Genomic DNA, 25,696 nt, shown 5'->3' with positions numbered 1-25,696 from the left:
CTTGGACATATTGTCAATTTATTGCAATGCTATCGTGCAATGCCGTGGGAATGAACAAAGACCTTGCACCGCCACCAAACCGGAGTTCGCCGCCTCTCAGAGAGTAACTTCGAGAGTAGCTCGTCTCCTTTGCCTGCATAGATTTCGACAATGTCTCTACTCCGTGCTTATAACCAGGCATTACCGAGACGGGTATTTCTCGCGTGTCCCACTTATACGCGCCATTTCTCTGCAGAAACTCCCAACCAACCGGTTCGCGCTGGTGATGCTCCCCAGAAAGAGGCTACCCAGATTGCGGAGGTGGTTCATACTGATGTATTGACGGCAGATGTCATAAGTGGTGCTCCAGGTGTGTTTCGATCAACCTGACACCGATGAAAACGCCTTGTTTAATAACCACCAATCCAGCTGAACTCCGTCATCGCATGGTACGGATCTACCAACCAGCCCGTAACACCATGCAAAGCGGAGCAGGGAAGTCAGAGCGGTGGCGCATTGAGTGGGATATCCTTCAAGGAGCAGGTCGGTGGGAGAATCCTCTGATGGGTTGGGCCAGTTCGTGAGTGGTTGCTGCTTGATTCTTTCATCTGAAACGGCGTTCATCGCTATCTGTACAGCGCGGATTACATGCAGGGTACCAGAATGTCATTCAGAAGCAAGGAAGATGCCATGCACTTTGCAGAAAAACAAGGTACGCTTCATCTCTACTCGACGTCCATTGCCCTCATTGTCTTTCCTTCAGGCTGGGATTACTACGTGTGAGCCTCTATCACTTCTGACATAAGTAATCACTAACGATCCAACTGCAGACAACCGCCACCTACCAAGAAAATTCCTCCGAAGAACTATTCAGAGAGCTTTGTCTATAAGCCGAACAAACTACGGATAATGCGCACGAAGTAGACCACGTAGCTGTCCATAGAGCTACTGCGTATAATTCACAGAGGAACTTATATATATATCCATGTTTCTCATTCTGAATAAGACATAAATAACGTCACTGGCACTTCAAGCGCTTAAGCCTTGCAAACTCAGATCTCAGACCTCGCGTTGACTCACTAGTAAGTAACACCGCGTTGATTGCAACGTTGGTGCATGGAGCCATGAGCTGCTGATCGGAGCTTGTCATGGTGGAGCTGCACTGTTGGTGTCTGACTCCGGATATGAATAAACGTCATTGGAAAAACGTTACGCGTCAACTCGGAATTTAAGTATAGTACTACGGCTACTCGATCCTCGACGCCTCAACTACCTCTCCCGCCTATTTATTAGGCCCACCTGACTTATTTGACACTTAGTCACCGAATATTGTTACCATCATGGGCGACATTCAGACCAGGCCCTTTTCAAAGGATTACAGGTTCAGTCTATTTTCCCAGAGTCTTTGGTGCATGCTGATATTTACTACGGTCCCAGTGGCCTCATCAATCAGTCGGTCATCGCAGTTGCATTGGCTGTGGTGTCTGTAACGTCGCACGAGATCATGAAGAGGAAGAGACGTGGACGTCACATTCAGCTTGAGGGGCTTGGGAGTGTTGAGTCTTGGGAGTTTGGCTAGTGAGCACACTCATCCTTTACCTTATTATAATCATCTAATAGATGGTCGAATAGCCTGTACCAAGGTCGTTCGTGGGCAAGGTTTGTCACTCTCACCTCCTGTTATTTCTCATTCGGACAGCGGTAGCAGGAATCCTTCTCCTCCGACACCGAGAGGCTGGCCATTATCCTGGGTCAAGGATAGTATCGGGTTTCCCCAAGCAAAGCTTAATGAGCTTAGAGGAATAGATGCAACGTTGTATGTGCGATTCCTGCGCGGGAGCCGTGAGTACTTACAGCCCGCACTTGATTCGTACCTGCTAATTCTTGCTGCTAATAACTTAGTATTCTTTGTCCTTGTTCATACATTTACGACCACTCCTATTCTTCTTCCGATACACGTCCACTTTTCTTCAGATGATATTTCACCGAAGTCGATGACCAGAGCATCAATTTCTTCACTCGTAGAGACTCAGGAAGGCCTTTCCCTACTTTGGATTCACATTTGCCTCCTCTTCTGGATCACTTTTACCTGGATAGGCAATCTCTTCTACATTTGCAACGGAGCGTTCAAGTTACGAGCAGCGAAGATAGAATCTGCCATACGCAATGTGAAGTCCGATACCACGGTCGAGAGGGAGGCGCAATACCATCCCCATCCCCATCCACAATACCCCTTCCAGGATATTCCATCCCTTGACATAGACCACCCCACCCATGGTCTGCGTCTGCGCACCGTGATGGTGACCAACATCCCGGTACAGCTTCGCGCAGAAAAGGAGTTCAAGGAGTACTTTGAGTATCACCTGTCGCGTTCTCTCGACAAGCCTTCCGTTGGCTTGCCAGCATCAACTCAACCCGGTTTATTGAACAAATCGTTCGCCTTTGTTTTCAATCGAGCAAAGCGTATTCCGCAGAGCATAGGTATGTCTACACATGAAGCTGCGAATGAGAGCCAAGAAGGAAGCGATGGAGCTCCACTTACCCAAATTCCCGGCCCGAAACCGGAAAACATGCCACTCGTCGACCGAGTTGTCATTGCACGACGAATGACGGAGCTGGCATCATTGCTGGAACGACGCGAAGATATCCTCTGTCGTTTAGAGACCGCACACATCAGATTGGCAAAGAAGGTACTTTTAGCGGTATACAGTGAGGTAGAACATAAACACAGATCGAGGGAGGATACCACCGTGACTACGACCGCGGATGTGGAAAGCGGGTGTAATCCAAGCTTCAATGGACACCAGAAAGATGATGCAGACTTACTCATTCGGACCCTCTCTCCGTTTCTGGTTGATTACGAGTTGACTAGCAAGTTTGCGCCAAGGCGCAAGCTCACCATGAAGATGAAAGGTACGTCTCACAGAACTTAGTGACTAGTGCGTACTGACGATGTCAAAGTGGATCCAGCGATGGAGAGCAAGGATGACACCGACATACCTCACAAAACAGTATGGGATGTACTTCTCGGTTTACCTCGAAGCGTACTGGACCCATATCAGCCGTTGATCCACCTTTCTGTCCTTTTCCGAGGGAAAACTGTGCCGAGCATTGATTATTACACCGCTAAACTCAACCTCCTTACATCGTTGATTACACAGAATCGAGCGCGTGCTGCTACGGAATACGACGCCGCGTCAACGGCCTTCGTAACCTTTAAAGATCCGTTGGATGCAAGGAAGGCATGCAAGTACTTAGCGGTGCATCCTAATAACCCACTCGCATGCTTTGTGACGATGGCTCCACAGTATGAAGATATCGACTGGACGAGGGTTATGAGGTCAACTTATCGAGTGGACATCGTCAAAGACTGGGTAGTGAACATTGGGGTTTGGTAAGCGCTGGTCTGTTGTCGTATCACGAGGGGCAGCTAAATATGTATCAGGGCATTCACGATATTCTGGCTTTTCCCGTTGTCGCTGTTTGTCGGTCTCGTTTCCATTCAAAGCATCTCGACATTCTGGCCGAGCCTGGTTTGTACGATCCTTCTTTGGCGTGTTCTATGCTGAACATCCAAGTAGTACAATTATCTTTCTAGTCACCCTTGGGAGGAAGAGGTCATTCAATCCTTCCTTCCGACTGTCCTCATCTCACTACTCACGATTCTCATCCCGCCCATTCTTTTGCTCATCGCGAAGAAAGCCCATACAATCATCACTCTTTCCGTAATGCACGACAGGATCATGACCCGTTACTATAAATTCCTGATCGTTAATGTCTTGGTGTTTTTCTGCGTGGGGACCGCTGCGCTCCAGTCTTTCCTCACTTCGTTCAAGATCGTATCCGGGAGCAGTATAATAAATACTGTCGCTGATAGTTTTCCGACGGCTGGACCTTTCTATGTTGGATGGCGTAAGTACAGTTTCTCGAATGTTGCAGTGGATTGAAGGGTTCTCCTTGCAGTGATATTCACCACTGCGATTCATGGAGGCTTTGAGCTCGTGATGTGTAAGCGTCCATAACTTGCGATTTCGCATTCCATTCTCACGTTGACCTTTGCAGTTGGTGTAAGTTCCTACGACGCTTCAATGAAGATCATCGTGATGTTGACGTTCCTACCTGCAGTTGCCTTTGTTCATTTACCCATCCACCAAGCGACAAGTAACTCCGAGGAAACGAGCTGTTGGTATTCGTCCACGAACATTCAACTTCTATTGTAGGTTCCATCGGGCTCGCGTGGCGAGGTTTCTTACAGTGTTTCTATACGTAGACTGGCTACCAAACCATCTCCTGGTCATTCATGTGTTACTCCTTTTTGCACTGCTTAACCCGCTTGTCACACCATTTGGGTTGATCTATTTCTCAGTTGAGACTGGTTTGTTGTTTATATGATCCATGTTAGTATCTATACTGAATCACACTGTTTCCCAGCTGTCGTGAAAAATCAGGTCTGTTACATTATTCGGGCACCCTTCGCGCACCTAGATCTGACTAAGGCCGGCAGTTACTGCATGTTTATGCGAAGAACTACGAATGCAATGGCGAAATACTGTTGATCCGTATCGTTCGTTATTCAATGGACGGTATGGTCCCCCTGTTCGCGCACCCGAACGTCACTGACGTGTTTACATTTGTAGGATTGATGCTAGCTCAAGTGTGTTCTACACTCTGCCACCCACAATTTGGTTAACTGACTCGTGGTTTAGTTCGTATTCCTTGCGTACATGGCTGTGCTCCGGAAGACGACTAATATAGCGTTATCGGCTGTCTTATTCGTCTTCACCGCGATAGTCAAAGTTATGTGCGTATTTTTCTTTCTACCTCTGCTCTGATAATTAATGAGGTTATGATCAGTATGACTCGAATGTGTCGGGCCAGATTCGAGAAAGATGACACCGAGGAAGCGCAGGTCATTTGCGGGACGGGTACGGGAGCTGATGCAGAACCAGAAGACAGCCCTCCCCCTCGAAGTCACTCCAGTGGTGCTGAGAACGTAGCAGAGGACAATCCTTCGAGATTCCTGACCTGGCGGTTACCGGGCTGGGTAAACTTCTCTTATTCAATCGCTCCTCGAAAACTTCGACCACCCGAGCGGTGTCAGCCGAATCCGTTTGGCCCTCGTGCTCGTTCGTTTTCAAGGCTTACGTTCAGTGGATGAGAACGGGAAGACGCCATCGACTTCGACCCAAGGAGAGTCATCTGCAACCATTCTGGGCGGCCCTGTCCACTCCCCGGCTGCTGAACATCAATGTCAGCCTCCAGTACGGATTTCGACTTCCCTCGTACGGCCGCATCCACCTCTTGCGACCTGGGACTGATGAACCTCGTCATGACATCCCCTACGATAATCCTTACTACACAAGACCTATTACTAATGCCCTATGGCTTCCAAGAAATCCGCTAGGTCTTCTAGACCTCGATGACACTGTTGATGTTTATCAAACACTCACCAGTGAACCCGGCGCTGGTGATGTGGGTCACTGGTTTGGACCCGGCTCTTCTATTACCCCTGAGTATCAGCTTCCCAGCTCGGTGCTTGGTGAAGAGCAACCATCCGTCCTCGCAACTAGGCAATGCAGCGGTAGTGAAGATATTGATCTTCCTCATGGCATCAAGTCCCGCATCATCACCATTGACCAAGAGCATGATATAGAGTCCACAAGACCACGCCGTCCATCCATGTTTTCTCGTCATCGGACAGGTAGTGGTGGTAGCACAAAAAGTAGTGGCGATCGCACATCCCGAGGTCTTCCAGGTCGATCACAGATTACGGACGGTGACCGCCCCGAATTCCCTCGCAAGCTATCCTCTGGCCATCTACCAAGATTCCGTGAAAGGACATCTTCATACCTCCCGTCACCCAATCCACTTTTCCAAGCTCAGTTTCATGGCGTTGACCCTGGTTCTCGACCAGATCTGCATGCGCAGGCCGAATTTGCGCATTCGACGGCATCAATTGTGAGGCACGGTGGCTCGCGGGTGTCGCTGCCACACCCTAGCAATGTGATGCCTCAAGAAGCTACCGCGATACCTCGGGAAGCTGTTGTTACAACCCAGGAAGCTGTAGTGACTGAAGCAATCGCAGAAGAACATTTAGGCGATAGAGGAACGGTTGAGAAAGGAGCAGGCAGCTGCTGGGTTAAATCATGGGTCAACGAGACGGTCTTGGTTTACATCTTGGATATATGCGTGATGAATTGAGTAGCACTAGTGTCGTGCGTGATGAAACCCCTTTCTTGTAGTACGCATCATGAATACTTGACACTTACCATTGGATACATGACAAGGACCATCGTACGCCTAATTCTAGACTGCACTAATAGACACGAGACCCAACAACCCAGCGAATGTCGTCACCATAGTGTTGGGGACATTCTAGAAGAAATATTAGAAGTCTCGATTCTCACTAAAGCCGCAGGTACTGGTGCTAGGCTGTATCGCCCAGCTGTATCCGCACTTTGCCAGCCTAATGTTGATCTGGACTTCCATGCACCGCAAATAAAGACAAATGAGTTGTCAGTGAAGAAATAAGGGTGACATATGTTGGTACAATAACATTCGCAAGACAATGTTGAATGTGGCATGCTCCAGTCTCCGAGAATTTATTTAAGTCCTGTGGCAACCTTTGATGAACAACAGCTTGTCATGGAAGATTACGGAAAACCAACCGATGACACCACAAGCACTTCGCCCCCCTGCATTTCCGGTCTTGAGAGAGTCTTCATTATTGCCTTTGCCCAAATCATCAGTGCCCTACTCGGCATGTTAGTAATGAACTATACCCAAGATGGAAAAGCGTCATACCTCATGAACGACGACGCCCCGTCTGGGAAACGAAAATTCCATCATGAGTTTCCGTATGAGTGTGGTGTATGTACTAGCTTACCCAATTATGCTCAGGGGACCGTTCAAGGAAATTAAACTGTCTTTGAAGGAAAGGGTTGCTACGCCATATTCGTCGCTCTCGATGTTCCCCAAGTCGCCAACATGCCTGACGGAGTCCGAGGGAGCGCCGTGGGTTTTTTCGTATGGGTTAAAGTGCGACCCCGTCGAAAGACAGCCCTCGCTAAGGTCTCCTAGAGAGCTATTGACATATGTAGTTCAAATACCTGACTTGCATCGCGGGCCTTAATACTCACTGGATGTGGAAACCACGCTGAGAAGAAGGATCGAGATTCCTGATTTCTCCTGAAATCGTGACTGGTCCATCTACTGAGGACTGCTCAAATGTGATAGTGCCAGTGACTGGGGAGTCGCCTTTCAGCACCACGACCGCCTGCGCTTCTTGTCAGCCGCAATAATGGAGAATCATTGATAACCCACCTTTTGGACGATCACTACCTCGGCTGGCTTGAAGAACCAGCTGTAGACGAAAAATACGACCGCAGCGGTGATCGCTGCAATGAAAAAGATAGGTTTCCTGGATTTTTGAGGGTACTTGTCCATGATGGGCTACAGGTCACTTTAGAACTCAAGGCGCTTGAACTTGCTTGAACCCTGGCATCATGAGGCATATTTGCCGGCCCGTCGGGGCCCGCATGGAAGTCCGCGTCATGTCCGCGTGGTCTGCTACACATGCATGCGTTCATGAACTTCTGAAGTGACCTCCTTCGCGTTGCTTGCGTACGGGGAACGTACGGTCAGACTCATCCTTAATTAGATTATGTACCCCAAGGGGGAGTCCCTACATTTCCTACCCGAAATATCTATTATCGACTCCCAAAAGCACAGGAGGTTAAGCTCTTAGCCTAGTCTCCCCTACTAGGACCAATAGAAGGAAGACAGTCTATTCTCAGCCTATAACTATCTCCACGGTCATGTTCAAATCAGATTATATATAGCGATGCACAGAACATAACACTAAGCAGACACAACAATGAAGAAAAATGCTAACGTACTATGTACCTCGGTGTTAAATGCAAAAGTCATAAGAACGGCAACCACAGCCCTTGCTCCCTAAAATCCCCTTCATATCACCGACGGGGAAGAGAAAGAGCGTATATGATGCGAGGCACGTGCTGCGCGAAATGACTTCAATGGAGCTCGGAGGGATCGAGAGAGGAAGGGGATGAAAGGAGCAGGTTTCTGCTTGGCTACTTAGAAAAATAGATACGTCGTGATAAAAACGCCGAGCGCAATAATAACAACCACCTGTAGTGGAACGCCTTCCTGGTGGATAACATTATCATGCTCCACCATGGTACCGACGTCAGAGCCCGAATATGTCTCTCCGTCATCTGAGAGTGCCGAGGTATGTCTCCTCCGGAAGTCCGAGGGAGCGACGGATGTAGGTGCGATGGATTCTGGCGCCAAAGAGCTGGGATCTGGCACAGCCGCAAGAAGATCCCGAAGCCTTTGTATCTCATCCTGAGCTGAGATATACTTCGCTTCCAACTCTTGGTTGATAGACGCTGCTCGTGCAACTGGAGGAGAGGGTGGCGGTGACGGCGAATGTACGTTGACGTTGACAATGCCAACACCACCACTGGTAGATCTCTGGAATCCAAGATCGTCTCGGTAAGAACCGCCCTCTTGAGAACTGCTCAGCTCTCGCTCTGGTGGGGGTGGCGTGATCGAGCGCTGCGGTTGCACCAGTGGTGCAGCTTGAACTCCGTCATCGTAAGAGAATTGTGGCATAGGTAGCGGTGGACGTGGCTCTGGATCCCTAACAGTTGTGTAGTTCTGCGGATGGTACGGTCACATTCAGCAATTCGGATGCTCCAAGATAGTCCAAGTACTCACATACGGTCTATCAACGGGCTCCGCCGATGGAAGGAGAGATACGGGGGGCTCCACATGTCCTTCGTCCTCCTCTTCAACAGTTTGCCCTTCAGGCGGAAGGTATACGACACGGAGCTTTTGCTGGTAAACTTTCCACTCTTCTCCCGTGCCTGCTGGCACATTCCACTGTGAATCGACATGTTGGTGAGAACACGATATGCACGAATGGGCGCCCAACAAGGACTTACGAAGTCCTGTAGATCCCTGGTCTCCTTCTCGGGTGTGATGAGGGTGCTTTGGATTAGGAACTTATCCTTGCACTTAGACGACAAAGGTGGTTCATCCTTCATCGGTTGTAGCATTACTATTGAACATGTAAACAAAGTCGACGCATGGATAGAACACGAGGCGGCATACCAGAAACATCGACACTTTCACCAGGCTCTATCCTGCCCGAGTTGGGCCGTACACAGTATAACTACAGAATTTATAAGCTATCGAAACATGTTCCTCTGAATCATTCCGCTGACCTTGGGCGCTGTAGTCTTGACTTTGAACGCTACTGGCTGGGCATTTTTGTTCGTGATAGTTAGAACTTGCTTAACGAGCTGCGAGAAAGGTCCTGAACAAAAAAGTAGGTTGTCGTTTGACGGGCGCTTGTAATGTCAAGTAGAATAAAACATACTGTTGAAACCCAACGCGTTGTTGGGAATGAGGTGAACAGACATAGTTAGGAGATGTGCGCGACGACGGCGACAGCTCGAGGATATGAGGAGGTAGGACGGGTACGTATTCGTTTGGTCGGAGTTGAAGTCTAGAGTTCGCCTTTATTCCATCCCCGGCGAGGATCACACAAGGTCAAATAACTAACTCGTGGACTGTGCGTGCTCACCACAAACCACGACGCACACATGCATTTATCTCCTTCAAAAATTCATATTAAACCATCATTCTTACTGCGCATCCGCGGCGCTGATGGGAGGTACATAGACCAAAAGTTTCTATCCTTACTTCAAACTCAGTGCTCACACCCGTTTCACAGCCGTTAATCGCATTTGCAAGGTTGCCTTTGCTATTAGTTCCAATTCTGCCGCGCGTTTGCGTGCAGGCGTAGGCGGTGACTCATCTCGCCTCTAGGGCGCATCCCTGTTTACGAAGCAGCCACTTAGGCTACAGTAATGCCCACAGTAGTCCTCAATTGGCAAATCCTTGTCCAGTTGAATTCCCCCGGTGCCAAGCGGAACAAGTTCTATCACGCTCAGCATTAAACACCTGACGCTTAGGCCCTACAGTAGACGTTGTACATCGGACATGGCAGTGGTGTTCATCCGCAGTCGCACACGACTCGGCAGACAACGCCACTACGCTGTGCTTGGCGCTCTAATCAAAGACACAAGGGCTCCGTGATCCAGCACCATCACCTGCGTCAGTTCACCGCTGGTCGCCACTCCGTACGATAGTGGTGAGTGCACCTAAATCCGTATAGCGGGATACCGGACAATAGTAAAGGCAGTGTTGAGGAATATATGAAAAACATACTGACCAGAGCCAGCCTGATCATATGCCACCAGAGTCGAATCCGACCAAGCAAAGGGAGGGTGGGTTATGGGCATACGGCTAACTTTGTAAAACACTGCGTGCCAAAAACAGAGGACCGCATTGTCAAAACGTTCCTTGGAATATTCAAGACCGTCCAAATTTCAGGACTTCGAAGTAAGTAATACATTCCTAAACAACAACGACAGAGCTTGGTTCGTACGGAGCGCTCGATAATCGAGTTCACAAGTTATATTTCGCCAATATGGCATGGACAAGCCAGATGTCGGCGATCTTCTTCACTTCATCGATGATCTCCTTGAGGGGACCTGAGCTTACAGCATCCCAGTGTGCCTGTAACCGATCAGCATGCGATTTGGCAGAGCTATTGTTAGTATCACCTGCACACTCTCCCATCCCAATACGCCGTGAACTACATTGGGCTTATCCATGACGGGCGCCCAGCTCGAGCCATAGAACTTCGGTGTTCCTTGGAGCTTGGACTGAAGTTGTTTGACGAGGGGCTGAAGCTTGTCCATAGTGACACCCTTCTTGAGAGTGAAAGTGACAAATTCCGTGACAGGAGCGGAAAAGATCCCATTGGTGCTGGGGAACCCAACAAATGTATGGGTAGGTTTGCTCGCAAAGACTTGTCGAGCAGCAACTTGTGTAGTCTTGAAAGCATCAGTCTGATGATACGTTTCATGTGCGGACTTGGAAGTCCACTCTGCCGACTTATGTCAACGTTGTCGAACAACTTAGTATGAAAATTCCCCTACCCATGACCCAAAATGCATTGCTTGGATCTTCAGTCTCAAAACCAATGTATGCTCTTTTATTGAGTACAAGATAAGTCATCGTACTTCGAGGATGAACCGTCTTGTACTCACTTAAGAAGCCCTTCAATTTTACCTGAACCTTTGCTTGCAAGGTCAGAAACCAACTGAGAGGGGTTCTGCAGGTAGGCAGCAGAGGTCTTGAAGTACATGATCTGTGTGGCGGGCGACATGATGAGAGTTGATTGAGAGGAGGCTGAGATGTGGGGAAACCGAGATTAGCAGAAGCGGGCCGAACTGTTGCGTTTGCCGGTCCGAAGCACTCATGTGCTTCTTTGGGATGCCGCCGGGCGGAGCCAACATTTTTGCAGACTGTAACACTGACAGCGATAATGGAGGGACTGTCTTCCTTCTTTAAGGTCTGATTATAGCTATGGGGGGATCTGCTGTGGAGCCAGTCGAGAGGAAGGACGCTATCCAATATTTATGATCAGCCGAAGAAGAGTGCAAGAAACCAGAAAAAACCTTGCAACGTTGTTGCAATGCCTAAAAGATCCTTGACGTCATGCATCAGATTACAACCAGCGCCGAGCGGCTGTGTGGTGGTATAAAATGCATAACGACCAGTGCCTGCTCCACCTTAGACCACTATGGCGAGCAAGACAACGAAAGCCCCTCAGGCTACTACTGCGATCCCCCAGTTCACTCCCAAAGATTATTCTTCCTTCCTCCTCGCAGGTATGTGTCACACTTGTCCGACATGGACAGCCTATGTCAGAGTCTCCTAATACGCGTTTCTGAAAACAAACATGTCAGGCGCACTGTGCTGCACGTGAGTCTGCCCAATGGTTCTTCAATGACCATATGTTAACACAGATGAAGGATCACCCACGGAGCAATGACGCGTGAGGCGCATTCTCTATAACCTCGCTATCTACTGTGCTTATCTTTGACTCACGGTTCAATCATGCAGCTATCGATGTCGTGAAGACGCGAATTCAAATTGATCCCGCGTACAAGAAGCTGAACATATTGACCGGAACGCGTCATGTTATCGCGACAGAAGGACCTAAAGCTCTCCTCACAGGTTTCGGCCCGACTGCAGTTGGTTATCTTGCGCAAGGAGGCGCAAAATTCGCTGGATACGAGTACTGGAAGAAAAAAGGAGTAGAGTCTGTAGGAGGCCCAGAGGCGGCAGTGAAGTATCGAACGGCAATATACCTTGGTTCAGCTAGCATTGCAGAGTATGTTGCGAGATAATGACAATCTTCTAATCTTCCTACATTCTATCGCAGATTCTTTGCAGATATCCTCCTGACACCTTTAGAGGCCACCCGCATCCGTCTCGTGTCAGACAGAACTTACGCAACTGGACTTGTCACGGGATTCACTCGTTTGGCGCGTGAAGGTGGCGTGCGCGAGCTTTACGCAGGCTTTGTGCCCATTCTCTGCAAGTAAGCGTCTGTTCACGTCAATCGCTGAATAATGCCATATAGATCACGTTGTTCAGACAGATACCTTACGCTATAGGGCAATTCACAGTAAACGAATTCTGTCACGAGATTGCGTTTCGTTCCATGTCGGAAGAGACTCGTCGCACGCTCTCTAGTACCAGCAAGTTCACGATACAGCTCGGTAGCGGCATCATTGCAGGTTTCGCGGCAGCCATTCTAAGTCAGGTAGTATTTGTCATGAAGTATCCTCGCCTAGGTTGTCTGACCACTGGAACGATGACATGCAGCCAGCGGATACTTTACTGAGTCAGATAAACAAGGGACACGGACCAAAAGGCTCCATGTCGCATCGACTTGCAGTACTCGCTCGTGAGGCCGGTGTCCGTGGCCTGTTCGCTGGACTCGGACCTAGGATGATCATGACCGCGGGTCTTGTATCTGGGCAGTTCCTACTGTATGGTGCGATCAAAGAAGGCAAGCATTATTAAAAATTATTTCCACATCTCACTTTTTGACCTTTCACAATAGCTCTGGGCGCACCCCCTGGTTTAGAGATACACAAGGAGACTAGTGCTGTCATTTGATGGACACTAGATTTGTGTTTCTCACAATTGGATGTCACATTTCCCAAGAATGAAAACCTCGAGTTGGAAGGCTTCACGTGTATTTTTTCTAGAGTTACAGCAATCATCACAGTGATAGCATACACATGGGTAAAATGGAATCATTCAGGTAAAGCCCGACCAAGCGCCTCTACAAGCCTCGTTTTGATATCTTCTTCATGGGAACCTTGATCGTTCGTGAGGTCCATGGCCAGAAATCTGTAGGTGGCGATCCCAGCGGCTTCGATTTTTTCTTGCTCCTCCGTGGTCATTTTCTCCTCCAAGAGTTGCCCGAGTTCATGGTCGCCCACTAATTTGCTTGATATCCCAGTGAATAATCTCTCCAGGAGATGCGCAGAAGGAAATACTACCTGACGTACTGCGCACGCTGTGCAATACGAGACGGCAAACCAAACATCGTGGCACATTGAGCTGCGTGTGAGTTGCAGGAAAGACCCGGGGAGACGCTGGTTCGTTGTTTAGGTGCGTTGATGATCGTATAAACCAAAATGGTACCGATAAAGATAAGTGATCTTTTCTCCAGGGGCAACAACAGATGTAGGGTCCAGTTTTTCGTGATTAGTTGATTCTGAGTCTCCTGGTATCGACGTGTCACCAGGATTGAGGATGTTGCCTTGGCTTGAAGTGAAGAGGACCTGCATGTGGAGGAACGTGATCGGAAACCCGCGGGGATCGAGCATGTTCTTCTGGAAGACTTCGTGGAAATGTGTAGCAGCTAAAACCTTGGGACACTGAGACCCTCGATTGAGAAGGTGCTTTATGACCCCGAAAAATAGCCCAGTCCCATCTGTGGATTGAATAAGAATCAGTCATGATTGCACCGTGGAGCGAACGAGCCTGCATGGATCGTTCCCTTTCCAAACTCGTCGAGGAGAATAAGGGAGTTTGCGGTACAATTTCGGAGGGCTAGGGAAACCTGGTTGAGATCGATCATGAAGGCGGATTGAACCTTGCAGCTAGTTCAGCATGGGAGGGAACGGGAGCACTGCAATAATACTTTGGATACTGATTCGCGGGTCTGGATACGAGTAAAGACTGCAGAGAAGGGTTAGTTAACGTAAATCGTGAAAAGTACACAACGTCACTTTTGTCAACAATTCCGAGGGTGGCAGATGCCGCTGGAACAAAACTTCACAGGGTTACGCAGCGTAGAAGCAGCCATGAGTCCCTTACCAGCCGATCTGAGCCGACATTGATGAGCAACGAGTGGTCTAATAGCTCAAAGGGGTTACCAACCTGGGCCATGTATTGGATCAGAGCAACCTGTAATCATTTCAATACAACCTGGCATATTGACTGGCCAGACCTTCACCTGTTTCAGGTAGACACTCTACAAGAGCGAGTTTAGCAGCGGTAGATTTTTGATGTGCTTAATACTACCTTTCCGCACGCATTCGCGCCAGTGCATAAAACAACGCTGCTCCACGTTTGTAGATGGCCTACCTCTGTCTGCCGTTCAGTACTATCACCAAAACCGACACCAGCTACGAGCTGAGCATTATTGGGAACGAAAATGTCGACTACCTGCTCTTGTAAGGGATGCCTTACGAGAACAGGTTACTGATGTCACATGTAATAATCCACTTCGCTCACCGTCCTTGATCGATGTCGATGATCGGATCCACCGTCATCTGAGGCCGACAGTAATTGTATGCCCGAGAAGCCTCGGCGAAGGCAAGCAGGCAGTCGAGTTCGGCACATACGTCACAGATGCGTCTCATCCCATCACTGAATACAAGGATCCGTTCCAAGAGCTCTTGGACGATCTCTATTTCGCGGTCTGCTGCCTGTGAGTCTCTTATCGGTGAGAAGGGATCAAAAGCCGCACCGACTATTGACGGGTGGATATCACCGATGTGCGTGTCCATGTCTTTGACCTAGATCGCGAGTTTTCTCGGAACAAGGTTCAAGTTAAACTTACCCTGCATCTCTTCTGATTTGAAATACACACGTGCACTGAAAAGCATTCAGTCGCAAAATCAATCATGACCATGCTTATCACTCGCTCTGAGGAGAACTGAGCAATTCAGTTAAATTGCTACATGAGATATGGGGAGGAAACAATGTTGAGACTCACCTGGAAGCTCCATCCGTCTAGAACTTTGATGCCCTCCTCGGACCTCCATTCCTCCTGCATCGGAACGCATATCAAAAAGCCTGGCCACGAAAACCGTTGAATATACACATATATCAGATTTAAGAACGCATCACCTAGCTGTGGAAAATATACCACGTTCAGAGACTTCGCGTAATCCCCAGGAATCTGTTGGCATATTTGCTCGGCGACCTTGCACTACAGCACGTCAGGACAAAGCATCCTTAGGACAGGAATAACCCCACCAATACAGCGTCCAATCCAGCATAAACGTGTTTCCTCTGATCTAGTTCGTCGTCGATATACGGCCTAACGCATATGCGATTATTGCTGGTGGATTCCTCCCAGTCGATCTGACCAGCAAAGGGATTGCATTAGGTATTCTAACGACAGTACAAGCGCTTACCGTCTCGTTGACAGCATTTCCGATCTCCTTGAAGCTTGCAATGTCCAACGACACAACCAACTAAGAGCTCATGCATTCCAGCTTCTCCTAGCAAGCCAGCTCGCAAGTAACATACCTTTCGTACAACTTCTACTTGATCACCTCGGTGAAGTTCTGTGAGGGCGTCGCGTAGCATTGCAGAGTGATACGTGAACTGTATATTGCTTGATGTCAGATCAAATTTGAAATGAGAATTAGGTAAATCATACCTTCACTAGACCTTGCCAATCACCAACGCCAGCTTTCCCGGACTGCAGGAGCCCGAGGATCCTCGGAATGTTCTTGATACCCTTCAAGTGAGTTTGCAAAGCGCTCGCAGGTGCTAAGTTCTCTGGATGTAAAAAGCATTCAATAGCGTCATGGCGAGCTGCTATAACAGGGATGGATAGAGATGGGCGCATGAGCCAGGTGCGGAGCAATAAACGACCCAAGGGTGTCCGAGTATTGTCAAGGATACCTGCGGCATATGGATGAACGCGACGATATCGAAAGTCGTGACAACATACCAAAAAGCGACAAACCTTCCTTTGTCTTATCCGAGTGAATGGACGCGTGGTTCTCGTTTTGGAAAATCTGAAGGGAACTGTGTTTTACCAGTTAATGTACCCCAGAGCAAAATCGCCGATACCTCACTTACAAAAGTGCATCAGCATTGATATGCATGACCTTATCTCTTAGAAAGGAGTCAACACAATGCTATATGAAGCGTATGATACCAACTTACATGGACAAGGCTTCGATACTGGAGATGTTGAGCCCCTCGACCCCCGCATCGTCATCCAGGTCGCTCGCTGCTCGCTCCCTCGCAAGGTAGTCGAGCAAAGCGCCGAGGCACGAAATCTATGGTATCGCATATGAGACAAAATACTGTACCCGAGTAGCTAGACCAACACAGAGAGGAGAAGATTCCGACGATGCATAGTTGGCCAACCTAATTGCCGCATTCCATCTTTTCATAGTTGGGTCGCCTGCTGCCTGTTTGCGTTTCTGCATAAACTCATATGCATTTCTTGGCTCAGAGCCTGAGCTGCCGTCGAATGGCAAACATTGACCAGGATCTTCGGTTCTGAGCTCGGAGAGAAAACGGAGGGACAGCAAGCGATCTCTCCCTCTGTGAGGAGAGAATTCTTTGTGTGGTCTGATTTGAAAGACCCCTCCAGAAGCTTCAGCTGAGTCATTGGCTTGAGTACGTGCGCATATATGCAGCGCCAGTGAGAGAGCATACCATATTTCTGGAGTACCGATATAAACGGGTCATCGGCTTTGGAGCTGGTCAACACTACGTCAGCGTTGCATTGTTCGAGAACTGATATAGGTTGAGAAGGGCGAAATAACGAGAAGTATTCGACTCAACACATATTCGTAAGATCGAGATGAGCATCCTCTTGCGTGTCTTCAAGCACATAGACTATACACCTGATAGGATCATAGTATGCGCCTGCAACGCGTCCTCTACAGCGCATACGGTTATATGCATTTATAACACTCATTCGACGACTTACGATTGGCAAGAGATTGTCAAGCAAATCTAACCGCATGGTCAGTTCCACGCGACACGAGCATCTTTGCGAAACTCCACCTTCGATGAGCTCGCATCGTCCTCTGAACTACTATTCTCCGCGTCGGCTGCCGTTGTAACTGATTCCGAATTGCCCTCCCATCTTACTTTTTTTCGTGGCAGCTGGACACTCTCCTCAGTGTCGGGCCGTGTCTGACTTTGCCCGTGATCGTGTGTGCTCTTTTTGTCACGGCAGTTATAAGGCCTACTACGTTTCGGCCTTGTAGTCGTCATGTCGTTTGTGTTGTTAAATCGTGAACTGACGGTCTCTGGATGCTAAACTTGGAAAGACGATGCAATATATAACAGTGACTTACTTAGCCGAAGGGAGCTAAAGTTGTTTGGCAAAAGCCTTGGATCCAAACAAGATCCAAACAACAACCGGATATATTTCACAACTTGAAGTTCCGGGACCCGACTGAAATGCCTCGAACATGTCTGATCCTTTGAGCACCAAGATCTCGGGAAACATCAGCGCAACAACGCCAAACGTTTACAATGTCACGATAAACGATAGCCTCTTGTATATCGATTCCCTCCGAGTCTAGGCCTCACCATGTCATATCGTTCAGCGTTTTTGTTGCATGTATCTGTTTACTAGCTATATAGCGAACCTTTATGAATTGTAAATTGTTCAATGCACCCAACCTACGCACTCGGCGCTTCCCGAGTGAATGAGTGTGCTGATAAGTAATTTAAGTCTTCACAACAATGTTGCGACAATGATATCTGTTCAGTGCTTGCATATATCACAACAGTAAATTGAGTCGAATATATGCAGAACAGATTGTGCTGGGATGCGCCTTAACCGCATGCAAATTACAAGCACTTGAAGCAGTACGGAACTAATCAGCATCTGGAACTATGGGCTGCCCTAGCGGCTGCTTTTCCAGATATGTGGCGTGCAGCAACATAACGTTGTATTGCGTACCATCACCCTAGGTGGAATATCTCAGTAATCTGACGCACAACGCAGCACTGATAACTCACGATCATCATGTTAGGGAAGCCAATGTCGAAAGGAACGATACTCTCTAAATACTTCACTTGCTCAGGTGATAACGAAATCGCCAGGGACTCCAGGTTGGCTTCCAACTGCTCTACTTTTCGCACACCAATAATTGGGAAGACATAGGGCGTTTTCTGCATGAGATATGCAATGGCCACCGCTGCGATGTGCTTCGCACCGACTTCATTGGCGACCTTCTCCAGCGCTGCGCTCATGGCCCGCTCCTTCTCGTTGCGTTCCCAGGTGTAATTCGGGATTTTGCGACCTTTCTCTCCTGTCTGCCGGCGGCGTTCCTCTTCCTCGTCGGTTCGAAGTCTTCCGCCGGCAAGAATGTGCCAGGGTGCAAGCGCAAGACCTGCGTGGATGAGCATGAGTCGAAGCGCCAGACAGTGAAAAGCATGTGGTTGATCTACCTTCGGAGCGGGCCATTGGTATGATCTCCCGTTCAAAGTCCCGACTCATGACGTTCCAAGCACCCTGATAGATCACAAATGGTGATTTTCCATGGTCCCGAGCATACTGGTTCGCTTTGGACACAACCCAAGCAGGAGTGTCTGAGATGCCCTGCCGGCGATCTATGTCAATGAGTGTCGGAGTCGGCATAAAGACGAGGACACTCACGAGATATAACACTTTCCCTTGTTGCACAAGCACATGCAGACCGTTCATGACCTCTTCGACGGAAGTGTCCCAGTCCCACCAGTGCACGTACAGAATGTCGATATAGGAAGTCCTCAGCTTTTTCAAGCTGGCGTCGACGCTGACGTGCATTGACTTGACATTGTTGCCGGTATATAGCACTTTATGGGGGATGGCGTCATTGAAGCGCTAGTAATTCGTCGTGTACTTGAGCACATATGTATCAGCATCAAACCTACAGTAATTTCCATCGTGTTTCAAAGCTACCTTTGTAGCGATCACGAGCTGGTCACGAATGCCCCGTTGCTCTGCCCACTCTCCGATGATTTCTTCAGACTTTTGTTCTTGGCTGAGAGGTGGCGAGAGACAATGATGAAATGAAGATGACTGCGACATGATACGTACTAGTTGCTAGCGGTGTCGATGAAATTGCCCCCAGCCTCGTAGAACGCGTCGAGGAGCCTCAATGAGGATGTCTTGTCCAGCCCCAAATTGTCCCATTGGTCACCGATGCTCATGGCACCAAGCTGCAGGGGTGAGACATGGACGCCAGCATTAGGAGACAACACGCGATACCGCGCTAGCCTAGATGATGGCTTTGGCAAGGGTATCCATAAAGACATTATTATAGAGTCGAGTGAGGATTCTGGTGATAACTGTTAGACAGCTGTAGTTTGCTGAACGCTGGTAGCATGGGTTATATATGCTTTTCAATCTGGCATTTGTCGGCACCCACGTTGCAACGTGCCCAGAATGCGTTAGGGATCTGAGCAAGATGGCATTGCTTGCTGGTGGTTGATCATAGGATGATAGGCCGCCCACTTTAAGTAGTGGGCGAAGGCATCTTGGACACTGCGGGCAAAGTCCGTGATATGAAAATCAAATGTACCCGGAGTAACCGTAGTCCGTGGGGTACAAAATTTTAAATCGTCATTGGAAATTTCATCTACCGAATCATCTACAACGGACGAGCAGCTCAATACAAGGGATCGTCATTTGATGTAAACACGTAAGAGCTGGCGGCACAGGTCATATAAACTGTTCAAAACTGGATGCATTCTGAAGGCCGACCATGCTGCGAATAATTGAAGAACAAAGGAGGATGCTTGTGGGCTCAATATTGTTCACATGTCCGAGTATGGCAGTTGACACATCACGACACGCTGGGGCGGAAAGGATGACGGGATGAATGTCAGGGACACAGTTGCCAGCAAACCTTGATGCATTTATTCATCCCTACAGTTTGGAGTCGAATGAGTTCATATTCGACATATCCAATTTTGTCATTAGCAGGTACGGTGACAATAACGACGAGACGCTGACAAGGCAATAAGATTACTTCTTCACTTTCAGCAATTCTTTTGTGTCTTCTCCTGTCACTGTGTCAAAAGGACAGGGATTTGTTTAGCAGTGATCGTCACAAAATGGAAGACTACATACCATTCAGCAAAAGGCTCTGGGCATCTAACATCACTTTATTGCCTGAGGCAGCCAGCATGTTGGCAATATCCCTGGCGGCCTCAAGCCGTCGGAGCTCCAAAAATCCTTTGTTCGTGCGCATTGCTTCACCGATCAACTCAGCACTCCGAGCCTCACCTTGGGCTCGCACTATAATGGACTGAAGATACATCAAAATCAGGAAAAATGAGAATCGTTACAAGGAAAGATGACCTGTTTTTCTTGAATTGCCTGATCAACCAAGAAGGCGGCCCTTAAAGCTGTTTGTTGAGCGACCTTTGGCGTATTTAATTATGTGAATAGGAGATGTACCAGATTACTCGCCTGCTTAGCCTCGACGGCATGCGTGAACTCGGGTGAAAACGCCACATGGGTAATGGACACATCGTCCAAGACGACATTAAAGCGCAATGCACGATTCGTCAAATTCTCGCGAATTAACCGAGACACCTGACACCAAGCCCATCGTCAATGTACCATAGAGCAATAGCTAAAGATATGCCGCACCATTTCACGTTGTGTAATGAGCTGACTTGCATTGAACTGTGCCACCACACTTTTGAGGACTTCGTTGACGATAGACGGTAGCACACGCTCGTCATAGTCTTTTCCTAGTTCGCGATATATTTGAGGCAGAGCAGATACAGCTGGCCGGGACAGAACTCTGCAAGTGATGTTAACCATTTGCAAATCTGCAATTCAAAAGTAAGCGGGAACAAGGACGCCGCGAGCTGCAGACGCCACCTTTCGTGCCAGTCAAACTTGCTACACTGCGAGGCTTTGCACGAATGTCGAAAACTATTGGTGTCTCAAACCAGGGAACCTGAGGAACGTAAACAATCAACATGCGTTAAAAACGGTTATACGGACCATGAGGTGTGTCCCTTCGTTGTACACTTCATCCTTAACACCCTGAAGACTAGAGTAGGATAAGCCATGAACTTAGAAGACGCGTGACACAACAGCCTACCGAGTATATTTGATAGCTCTATGACCACCGTCGACTTATATCGAGTTGTAAGAAACCGCTATAAAACACATGACACGAGACACACCGTTGAACAAACTCGAGTTCAGGAGCAGTCCACCGCCCACCAGCGCGACCATCAGGCCTCCGCCTGCGAGGAAGCGACCTGGACCTCCTGGCATCCCACCACCACCTCCAGACTGACTGGCCCTCTGTAGTTGCTGAGCGAATTTTCTGAATGCGTCTTGACTGTTCATCGTGTCGAGTATGCCTTAGAGACTTGTTAGAGAGAGTTCGAAACTACTGCCAGTGGAATACGCACACGCACCGGCACAAATGTCACGTGTCTCTTCTTGCAATTTCAATTTTCAGACCAAAGACGCCGAAATCTTCATCCCATCTCCTTATCAGTTTTAACTAGGAATTAGTACTGGTCAGCTACCAAGTGATACCTCATCAATGTTCGGAGAAGGCAATGCAGCTAGCAGTGTCGTGCGTGTCCCCACATTTCAATTAATCCCTGTGCTGATTTCGAATCCTCCTCAAGCTTGGATGGATTTCAATAGCCTGCTGGTCAGTGAGGCAAAAAAATTCATGTCACAAAATAAGACTCATCCTCTACGAACCTCTGCAGGATTGTCGTGTATTCCCCTCAAATAATTGAGAATTATCAACTACAGAGCGGGGAGGGTTTATCTCTCCTCTTCATCTACGTATGGTTGCTGGGCGACGTATGTAATCTAGCTGGTGCAGTGATGGCTGGATTGCTGCCTACGGTGATCATCCTTGGAGTTTATGTGAGTTTTATGTGTTGCCTTGTGATTTGACCCCTTGATGACACCTTTATAACCGGTCCGGTTAGTACACTTTATGCGACACAGTGTTGCTCTGCCAAGTGTATTATTACCGGTGGAAGCGGCAAACTGGGCGGCATGTTATACCTGCGCATATCTCAGGAGAGGTTTCCGAGGACACATGCCTTCTTGGTGATAGTCGCTCAGTGGATCCCTCCGAAAGACCAGAGCCCTCGATCACGCGAATTTTCGTGCGGTACCTGGCCGCTGTCGCATTCGTATCAGCTGCTGGTGTGGCGGCATATTGTATCAGCAATTGGCTTCCCAACAATGACACTTCTCCGGTCCTTCCCAATAATAAGAAGTTGGATTGGAATATCCAGATAATAGGGTGGACCAGCGCCACTGCTTATCGTGTGTTCTTGTCATGCCATGTGTGGATACTTTCACTTACCATCTTCCTTGACAGTTGGTGCACGACTGCCGCAAATAGGTCAGTAGTCACACGTGCCTATCCCCCGCCTCGCTATTCTAATTTTCGACGCAGTCAAGAACTCAAAGACCAGATGTGAGGGCCTTGCTCCCGGATTATTTGTCTTCTCTATCCTGGGAAACTCGACATACGCACTATCTATTATTGTTGCATCTCGGGACCCAGATTATCTGATCAGGAATGCAAGTTGGCTAGCAGGTATTTGCTCGTGACTTGCTTATATGCAGTTGACCAATCGGTTGAGTTCTTTAGGTAGCGGATTGACCATCTTTCTTGATATACTTGTGCGTCCAATCGATTTCTGCCATCATGATATACTTCATCGCTCTATATCTGATATCTTTAGGTGCTCGGCCAGTTCTTTTATTACGGATTTGTTTCAGCGCAGCGAGGCTGGATCGATAATAGAGCTACGGCGTAAGTGTTCGGTATTAGAAGTTTGCTGTATCCATAGGTTACTGTTTCCTAGACATAAGAATACGGACTGCTGTGAATGACTTTTACATCTCTACTTTGGCTGGGCCCACGGAGATGACTTGATTTGATGTGCACGGCTGATTGCATTGCCATTCTTCCCAGAAATTATCAAGAGGTCATTGACAGGATGTCTATGGTACAAATGACCCATAACGCTGGAATTTGCAGTTCTTGTTAGCTGTGTGGGAAGGGGATTCGGATCGAGCCAGTGACTTTGTACTTGACTCTGCCTCGTTGCTCTCCTCGTGTTCGAATTGCTATTTTGCCGCCGCACGTTGCAAGACTCATCAAGCAATTCCGGACGAAATGTCCTCCTGGAGTAACCCAATAAAACATGCTCCTAGCCTCGTGCCAATCTCGACGGACACCGCAAGATCCCATTCTTTCGCAGGTACATTCTTATCCGTGCGATCAACTTAAAACCTTTTAGTTCTCGTCGGATTAGGTCCCCATCCCTCTGTTCGGTTAACGTCTGCACGTATAAAGATGGCTGTAAGCGCAGGCATGTCTATCTTATTCATCGATTAACTGCGATGACACTTATGTCAACACGATGAACAGGTGGTGTTTGAAAACATACACGTCTGCGGCTGGTCAAGCCGCGTTTTGCTAAAAGCCCTACAACCACACCACCATTATTTAATTCAGCACTTTTACGTGCGGTTGTTCAACACTCATAAAGAGCCCAGTGACAATCACGCACCCATCGATCACTTGTAGCCATCATACTATGATGCAGTGGCCATCTTTATCTCGCTCAGCTACAGACGATACCACTATGATCGCTGATCATCGTGGTTCCAAGCTACCTGATATGACTGCAACCTTTCTTACTCGACTATCTAGCGTGGAATCTTCGGCGTCCTCATCACCGGCGTCACCACCTCCACCTTACGAAGCGATTCATTTCCTGTCTCAACCAGTTTCGCAGTGCATTCCAGGTTTTGTCGCGATGCCGTCTGCCCACGCCAGACCTGCTCGTCGTCATGAAAGCTCTGCGCTATCCATGACACGATACAATGTCGACCACTCACCCTCAGGAGGAAGTTCAACTTCGGGTGTGTCCATCCCTCATTTAAGGGAGGCACTAGACTCCCTGGATACACAGATGGCATGCTTAATGAACCAGCGCCAAGAGCTAGAGTCGCATCTGGAGCAAGTTGTTAGATCCCAATCTCCAATCCATCGAATTCCAGAGGAAATTCTTTCGTCGATATTCGTCACGGGAGTGTGTAATATGGGAGAGGATGATCCTCTGCTAGTAGCGACCTTAATGTTGGTTTCCCGGTATTGGAGGGACGTCGCGATCGACACACCAGAACTGTGGGCTGATATCTGCGTGAGTCCGCATGACTCACTGGAGAAGGCCCATCGCAAGCTCGCACGTTCGAAGTCGGTACCTCTCGATATCACCATCAACTTCACTCCTCGAGTCGACAATGCGAGCGGCGCCATGGAGAGTATCATTCATGCGATGGATCTCATCCGCCCTGCGCTTTGGCGAGCAAGGTCCTTTCGTCTCAGTGTTCCCAACAAACCACAGGCACATGCTGCCCTTCTGCGCTGTAAAGAAGAGGCTCCCAATTTAGAAACACTGTGTATCCGCATATTCCATTCTATGCAGGAAGACCATTACTCCAGCCCCTGCCTTCCCCTCTTTAAGGGGCACACTCCCCGCCTTCGCTCGTGCTCTTTCACGTCCTTCAATTTCAATTGGGACAGGAGAGTCGTGTCAAGCCTTCGTGTGCTCCAACTAGGGGGCTACTGGAACGGATCCTCTCCATCTGTTGACACCTTGCTAGACATTCTCCGAGGCTGTCCTTGTCTCGAAGAACTTGCATTACGCAACATGTCTGACGTGGATCCTGAGACTTGTGTTTCTCTCGAACATGAATTTATGTCTACAAAGGTCGTAAAACTCCCGAGGCTCACCAAAGCCTCGTTCTATTACGCAGGCATCATGCGTACTCGGATGCTTCTTAGTCAAATCTCATTCCCCGCCCTTGAGTCACTTGACTTTTGCTACCTCGACAATCTCACACCAGTTTTGGAGCATCTTCGACAACAATCTCTTACTTCCCTTCCGCTCAAGTATCTTCGTATCGAGTCCAGTTTCTTGAACGAACCGAAGTTCATACTACTACTTCGGCGGCTTCCATCATTGGTGACTCTGGAGTTGGTTGACGTAGAAGACGTCACATGCTTCCTGTTGAAGGTAAGCATTCGAGTAGATGTATGTCATTAGCGCATCTTCCAATGACTTCTCCTCAGAATCTTTCCGCACCATCTGTGGCCCATCCATGGATGTGCCCCAAGCTAGAACGTCTCAATCTTGACGGGTGTACTGCGCTCGAATGGGATGCCCTACGAGGACTTGTGGAATCTCGCCTCTCTGGTCGCCCATCTCAACTCTCTTCTACTTCAGCAGCAGCAGCCTCGCGTTCATCCTTCGTATCCACTGCATCTGCCTCTGCCCATATCCACGCTTTGTCGCTCAGCCGTCCAGCTACGCCCACGATGCAGCCCTGTCGTCTGTTATCGGTCGACGTTACACGCTGTCATCAGATCAGTAAAGAGATGGTGCAGTGGCTCAAGATGTACGTCCGCGATGTTCGCTGTGAGCCAGCGAAAGGGATATGGGGAGAGTCTAGCCTCCCCTAGTGCCGCGCAGC

General features: G+C 48.6%; 11 protein-coding genes across 11 annotated transcripts; 5 read left to right on the top strand and 6 right to left on the bottom strand.

The window, feature by feature from the left end:
- Positions 1 to 93: 93 nt before the first annotated feature.
- Positions 94 to 1,014, top strand: EDB91DRAFT_1120096 (Ndufs4, NADH dehydrogenase Fe-S protein 4). Its single transcript, XM_041318171.1, has 5 exons — positions 94 to 349; positions 409 to 559; positions 618 to 691; positions 743 to 758; positions 810 to 1,014. Exons 1-5 carry the CDS (start codon positions 151 to 153, stop codon positions 901 to 903), a joined length of 534 nt encoding a protein of 177 aa, XP_041179695.1. The 5' UTR covers positions 94 to 150; the 3' UTR covers positions 904 to 1,014.
- A 16-nt stretch (positions 1,015 to 1,030) lies between these two features.
- On the top strand, positions 1,031 to 6,316 carry EDB91DRAFT_1120093 (uncharacterized protein). The gene is given in 17 exon segments (XM_041318170.1): positions 1,031 to 1,360; positions 1,417 to 1,557; positions 1,679 to 1,821; positions 1,882 to 2,892; positions 2,941 to 3,373; positions 3,425 to 3,512; positions 3,561 to 3,891; positions 3,943 to 3,980; positions 4,105 to 4,195; positions 4,250 to 4,354; positions 4,476 to 4,562; positions 4,617 to 4,633; positions 4,686 to 4,780; positions 4,834 to 5,099; positions 5,119 to 5,201; positions 5,242 to 6,045; positions 6,077 to 6,316. 17 exon segments carry the CDS (start codon positions 1,320 to 1,322, stop codon positions 6,170 to 6,172), a joined length of 3,870 nt encoding a protein of 1,289 aa, XP_041179694.1. The 5' UTR covers positions 1,031 to 1,319; the 3' UTR covers positions 6,173 to 6,316.
- A 154-nt stretch (positions 6,317 to 6,470) lies between these two features.
- EDB91DRAFT_1120085 (superoxide dismutase) lies at positions 6,471 to 7,451 on the bottom strand. Its single transcript, XM_041318169.1, has 6 exons — positions 7,303 to 7,451; positions 7,119 to 7,255; positions 6,866 to 7,063; positions 6,784 to 6,805; positions 6,648 to 6,732; positions 6,471 to 6,592 (listed from the first exon to the last, which is right to left on the bottom strand). Exons 1-6 carry the CDS (start codon positions 7,423 to 7,425, stop codon positions 6,582 to 6,584), a joined length of 576 nt encoding a protein of 191 aa, XP_041179693.1. The 5' UTR covers positions 7,426 to 7,451; the 3' UTR covers positions 6,471 to 6,581.
- A 228-nt stretch (positions 7,452 to 7,679) lies between these two features.
- EDB91DRAFT_1120083 (PapD-like protein) lies at positions 7,680 to 9,520 on the bottom strand. The gene is made up of 6 exons (XM_041318168.1): positions 9,386 to 9,520; positions 9,231 to 9,322; positions 9,118 to 9,178; positions 8,949 to 9,064; positions 8,722 to 8,886; positions 7,680 to 8,661 (listed from the first exon to the last, which is right to left on the bottom strand). The coding sequence occupies exons 1-6, from the start codon at positions 9,426 to 9,428 to the stop codon at positions 8,077 to 8,079; spliced, it is 1,062 nt and encodes a 353-aa protein (XP_041179692.1). The 5' UTR covers positions 9,429 to 9,520; the 3' UTR covers positions 7,680 to 8,076.
- Positions 9,521 to 10,450: 930 nt separating this feature from the next.
- Positions 10,451 to 11,325, bottom strand: EDB91DRAFT_136454 (uncharacterized protein). The gene is made up of 4 exons (XM_041326182.1): positions 11,127 to 11,325; positions 11,016 to 11,068; positions 10,638 to 10,963; positions 10,451 to 10,590 (listed from the first exon to the last, which is right to left on the bottom strand). The coding sequence occupies exons 1-4, from the start codon at positions 11,243 to 11,245 to the stop codon at positions 10,480 to 10,482; spliced, it is 609 nt and encodes a 202-aa protein (XP_041179691.1). The 5' UTR covers positions 11,246 to 11,325; the 3' UTR covers positions 10,451 to 10,479.
- Positions 11,326 to 11,618: 293 nt separating this feature from the next.
- EDB91DRAFT_136464 (mitochondrial carrier domain-containing protein) lies at positions 11,619 to 13,243 on the top strand. Its single transcript, XM_041326183.1, has 8 exons — positions 11,619 to 11,750; positions 11,829 to 11,844; positions 11,895 to 11,917; positions 11,986 to 12,256; positions 12,308 to 12,466; positions 12,523 to 12,691; positions 12,754 to 12,940; positions 12,995 to 13,243. Exons 1-8 carry the CDS (start codon positions 11,663 to 11,665, stop codon positions 13,048 to 13,050), a joined length of 969 nt encoding a protein of 322 aa, XP_041179690.1. The 5' UTR covers positions 11,619 to 11,662; the 3' UTR covers positions 13,051 to 13,243.
- EDB91DRAFT_1236274 (DNA mismatch repair protein MutS) lies at positions 13,191 to 17,421 on the bottom strand (the record flags this gene model as incomplete). The annotated part of the gene is made up of 23 exons (XM_041321429.1): positions 13,191 to 13,386; positions 13,440 to 13,535; positions 13,585 to 13,876; positions 13,984 to 14,038; positions 14,402 to 14,419; positions 14,470 to 14,632; positions 14,683 to 14,869; positions 14,918 to 14,966; positions 15,092 to 15,106; positions 15,167 to 15,246; positions 15,301 to 15,382; positions 15,430 to 15,537; positions 15,591 to 15,650; positions 15,706 to 15,783; positions 15,839 to 16,086; positions 16,136 to 16,212; positions 16,267 to 16,302; positions 16,354 to 16,469; positions 16,521 to 16,810; positions 16,855 to 16,935; positions 16,984 to 17,081; positions 17,132 to 17,157; positions 17,209 to 17,421. 23 exons carry the CDS (start codon positions 17,419 to 17,421, stop codon positions 13,191 to 13,193), a joined length of 2,664 nt encoding a protein of 887 aa, XP_041179689.1.
- A 611-nt stretch (positions 17,422 to 18,032) lies between these two features.
- On the bottom strand, positions 18,033 to 19,458 carry EDB91DRAFT_1080216 (NADP-dependent oxidoreductase domain-containing protein; the record flags this gene model as incomplete). The annotated part of the gene is made up of 6 exons (XM_041315196.1): positions 18,033 to 18,125; positions 18,178 to 18,551; positions 18,610 to 18,760; positions 18,818 to 19,024; positions 19,103 to 19,184; positions 19,241 to 19,458. 6 exons carry the CDS (start codon positions 19,456 to 19,458, stop codon positions 18,033 to 18,035), a joined length of 1,125 nt encoding a protein of 374 aa, XP_041179688.1.
- Positions 19,459 to 20,170: 712 nt separating this feature from the next.
- Positions 20,171 to 21,517, bottom strand: EDB91DRAFT_1236272 (band 7 family-domain-containing protein; the record flags this gene model as incomplete). The annotated part of the gene is made up of 9 exons (XM_041321428.1): positions 20,171 to 20,214; positions 20,276 to 20,453; positions 20,507 to 20,569; positions 20,618 to 20,743; positions 20,801 to 20,985; positions 21,038 to 21,116; positions 21,164 to 21,212; positions 21,264 to 21,297; positions 21,349 to 21,517. 9 exons carry the CDS (start codon positions 21,515 to 21,517, stop codon positions 20,171 to 20,173), a joined length of 927 nt encoding a protein of 308 aa, XP_041179687.1.
- An 88-nt stretch (positions 21,518 to 21,605) lies between these two features.
- On the top strand, positions 21,606 to 23,083 carry EDB91DRAFT_135925 (PQ-loop-domain-containing protein). Its single transcript, XM_041326180.1, has 8 exons — positions 21,606 to 21,752; positions 21,808 to 21,833; positions 21,895 to 22,057; positions 22,123 to 22,468; positions 22,524 to 22,547; positions 22,602 to 22,745; positions 22,800 to 22,831; positions 22,894 to 23,083. The coding sequence occupies exons 1-8, from the start codon at positions 21,720 to 21,722 to the stop codon at positions 22,966 to 22,968; spliced, it is 843 nt and encodes a 280-aa protein (XP_041179686.1). The 5' UTR covers positions 21,606 to 21,719; the 3' UTR covers positions 22,969 to 23,083.
- Positions 23,084 to 24,297: 1,214 nt separating this feature from the next.
- Positions 24,298 to 25,685, top strand: EDB91DRAFT_1049597 (uncharacterized protein; the record flags this gene model as incomplete). Its single annotated transcript, XM_041313470.1, has 2 exons — positions 24,298 to 25,239; positions 25,296 to 25,685. The coding sequence occupies 2 exons, from the start codon at positions 24,298 to 24,300 to the stop codon at positions 25,683 to 25,685; spliced, it is 1,332 nt and encodes a 443-aa protein (XP_041179685.1).
- Positions 25,686 to 25,696: the final 11 nt, after the last annotated feature.

The sequence above is a fragment of the Suillus paluster genome, assembly GCF_016628075.1.
Source record: "Suillus paluster strain FC165 chromosome Unknown EDB91scaffold_13, whole genome shotgun sequence".
Classification (NCBI taxonomy): Eukaryota; Fungi; Basidiomycota; class Agaricomycetes; order Boletales; family Suillaceae; genus Suillus; species Suillus paluster.
The sequence above is the reverse complement of the archived record's forward strand: the minus strand, read 5'-3'. Positions and strand labels throughout refer to the sequence as shown.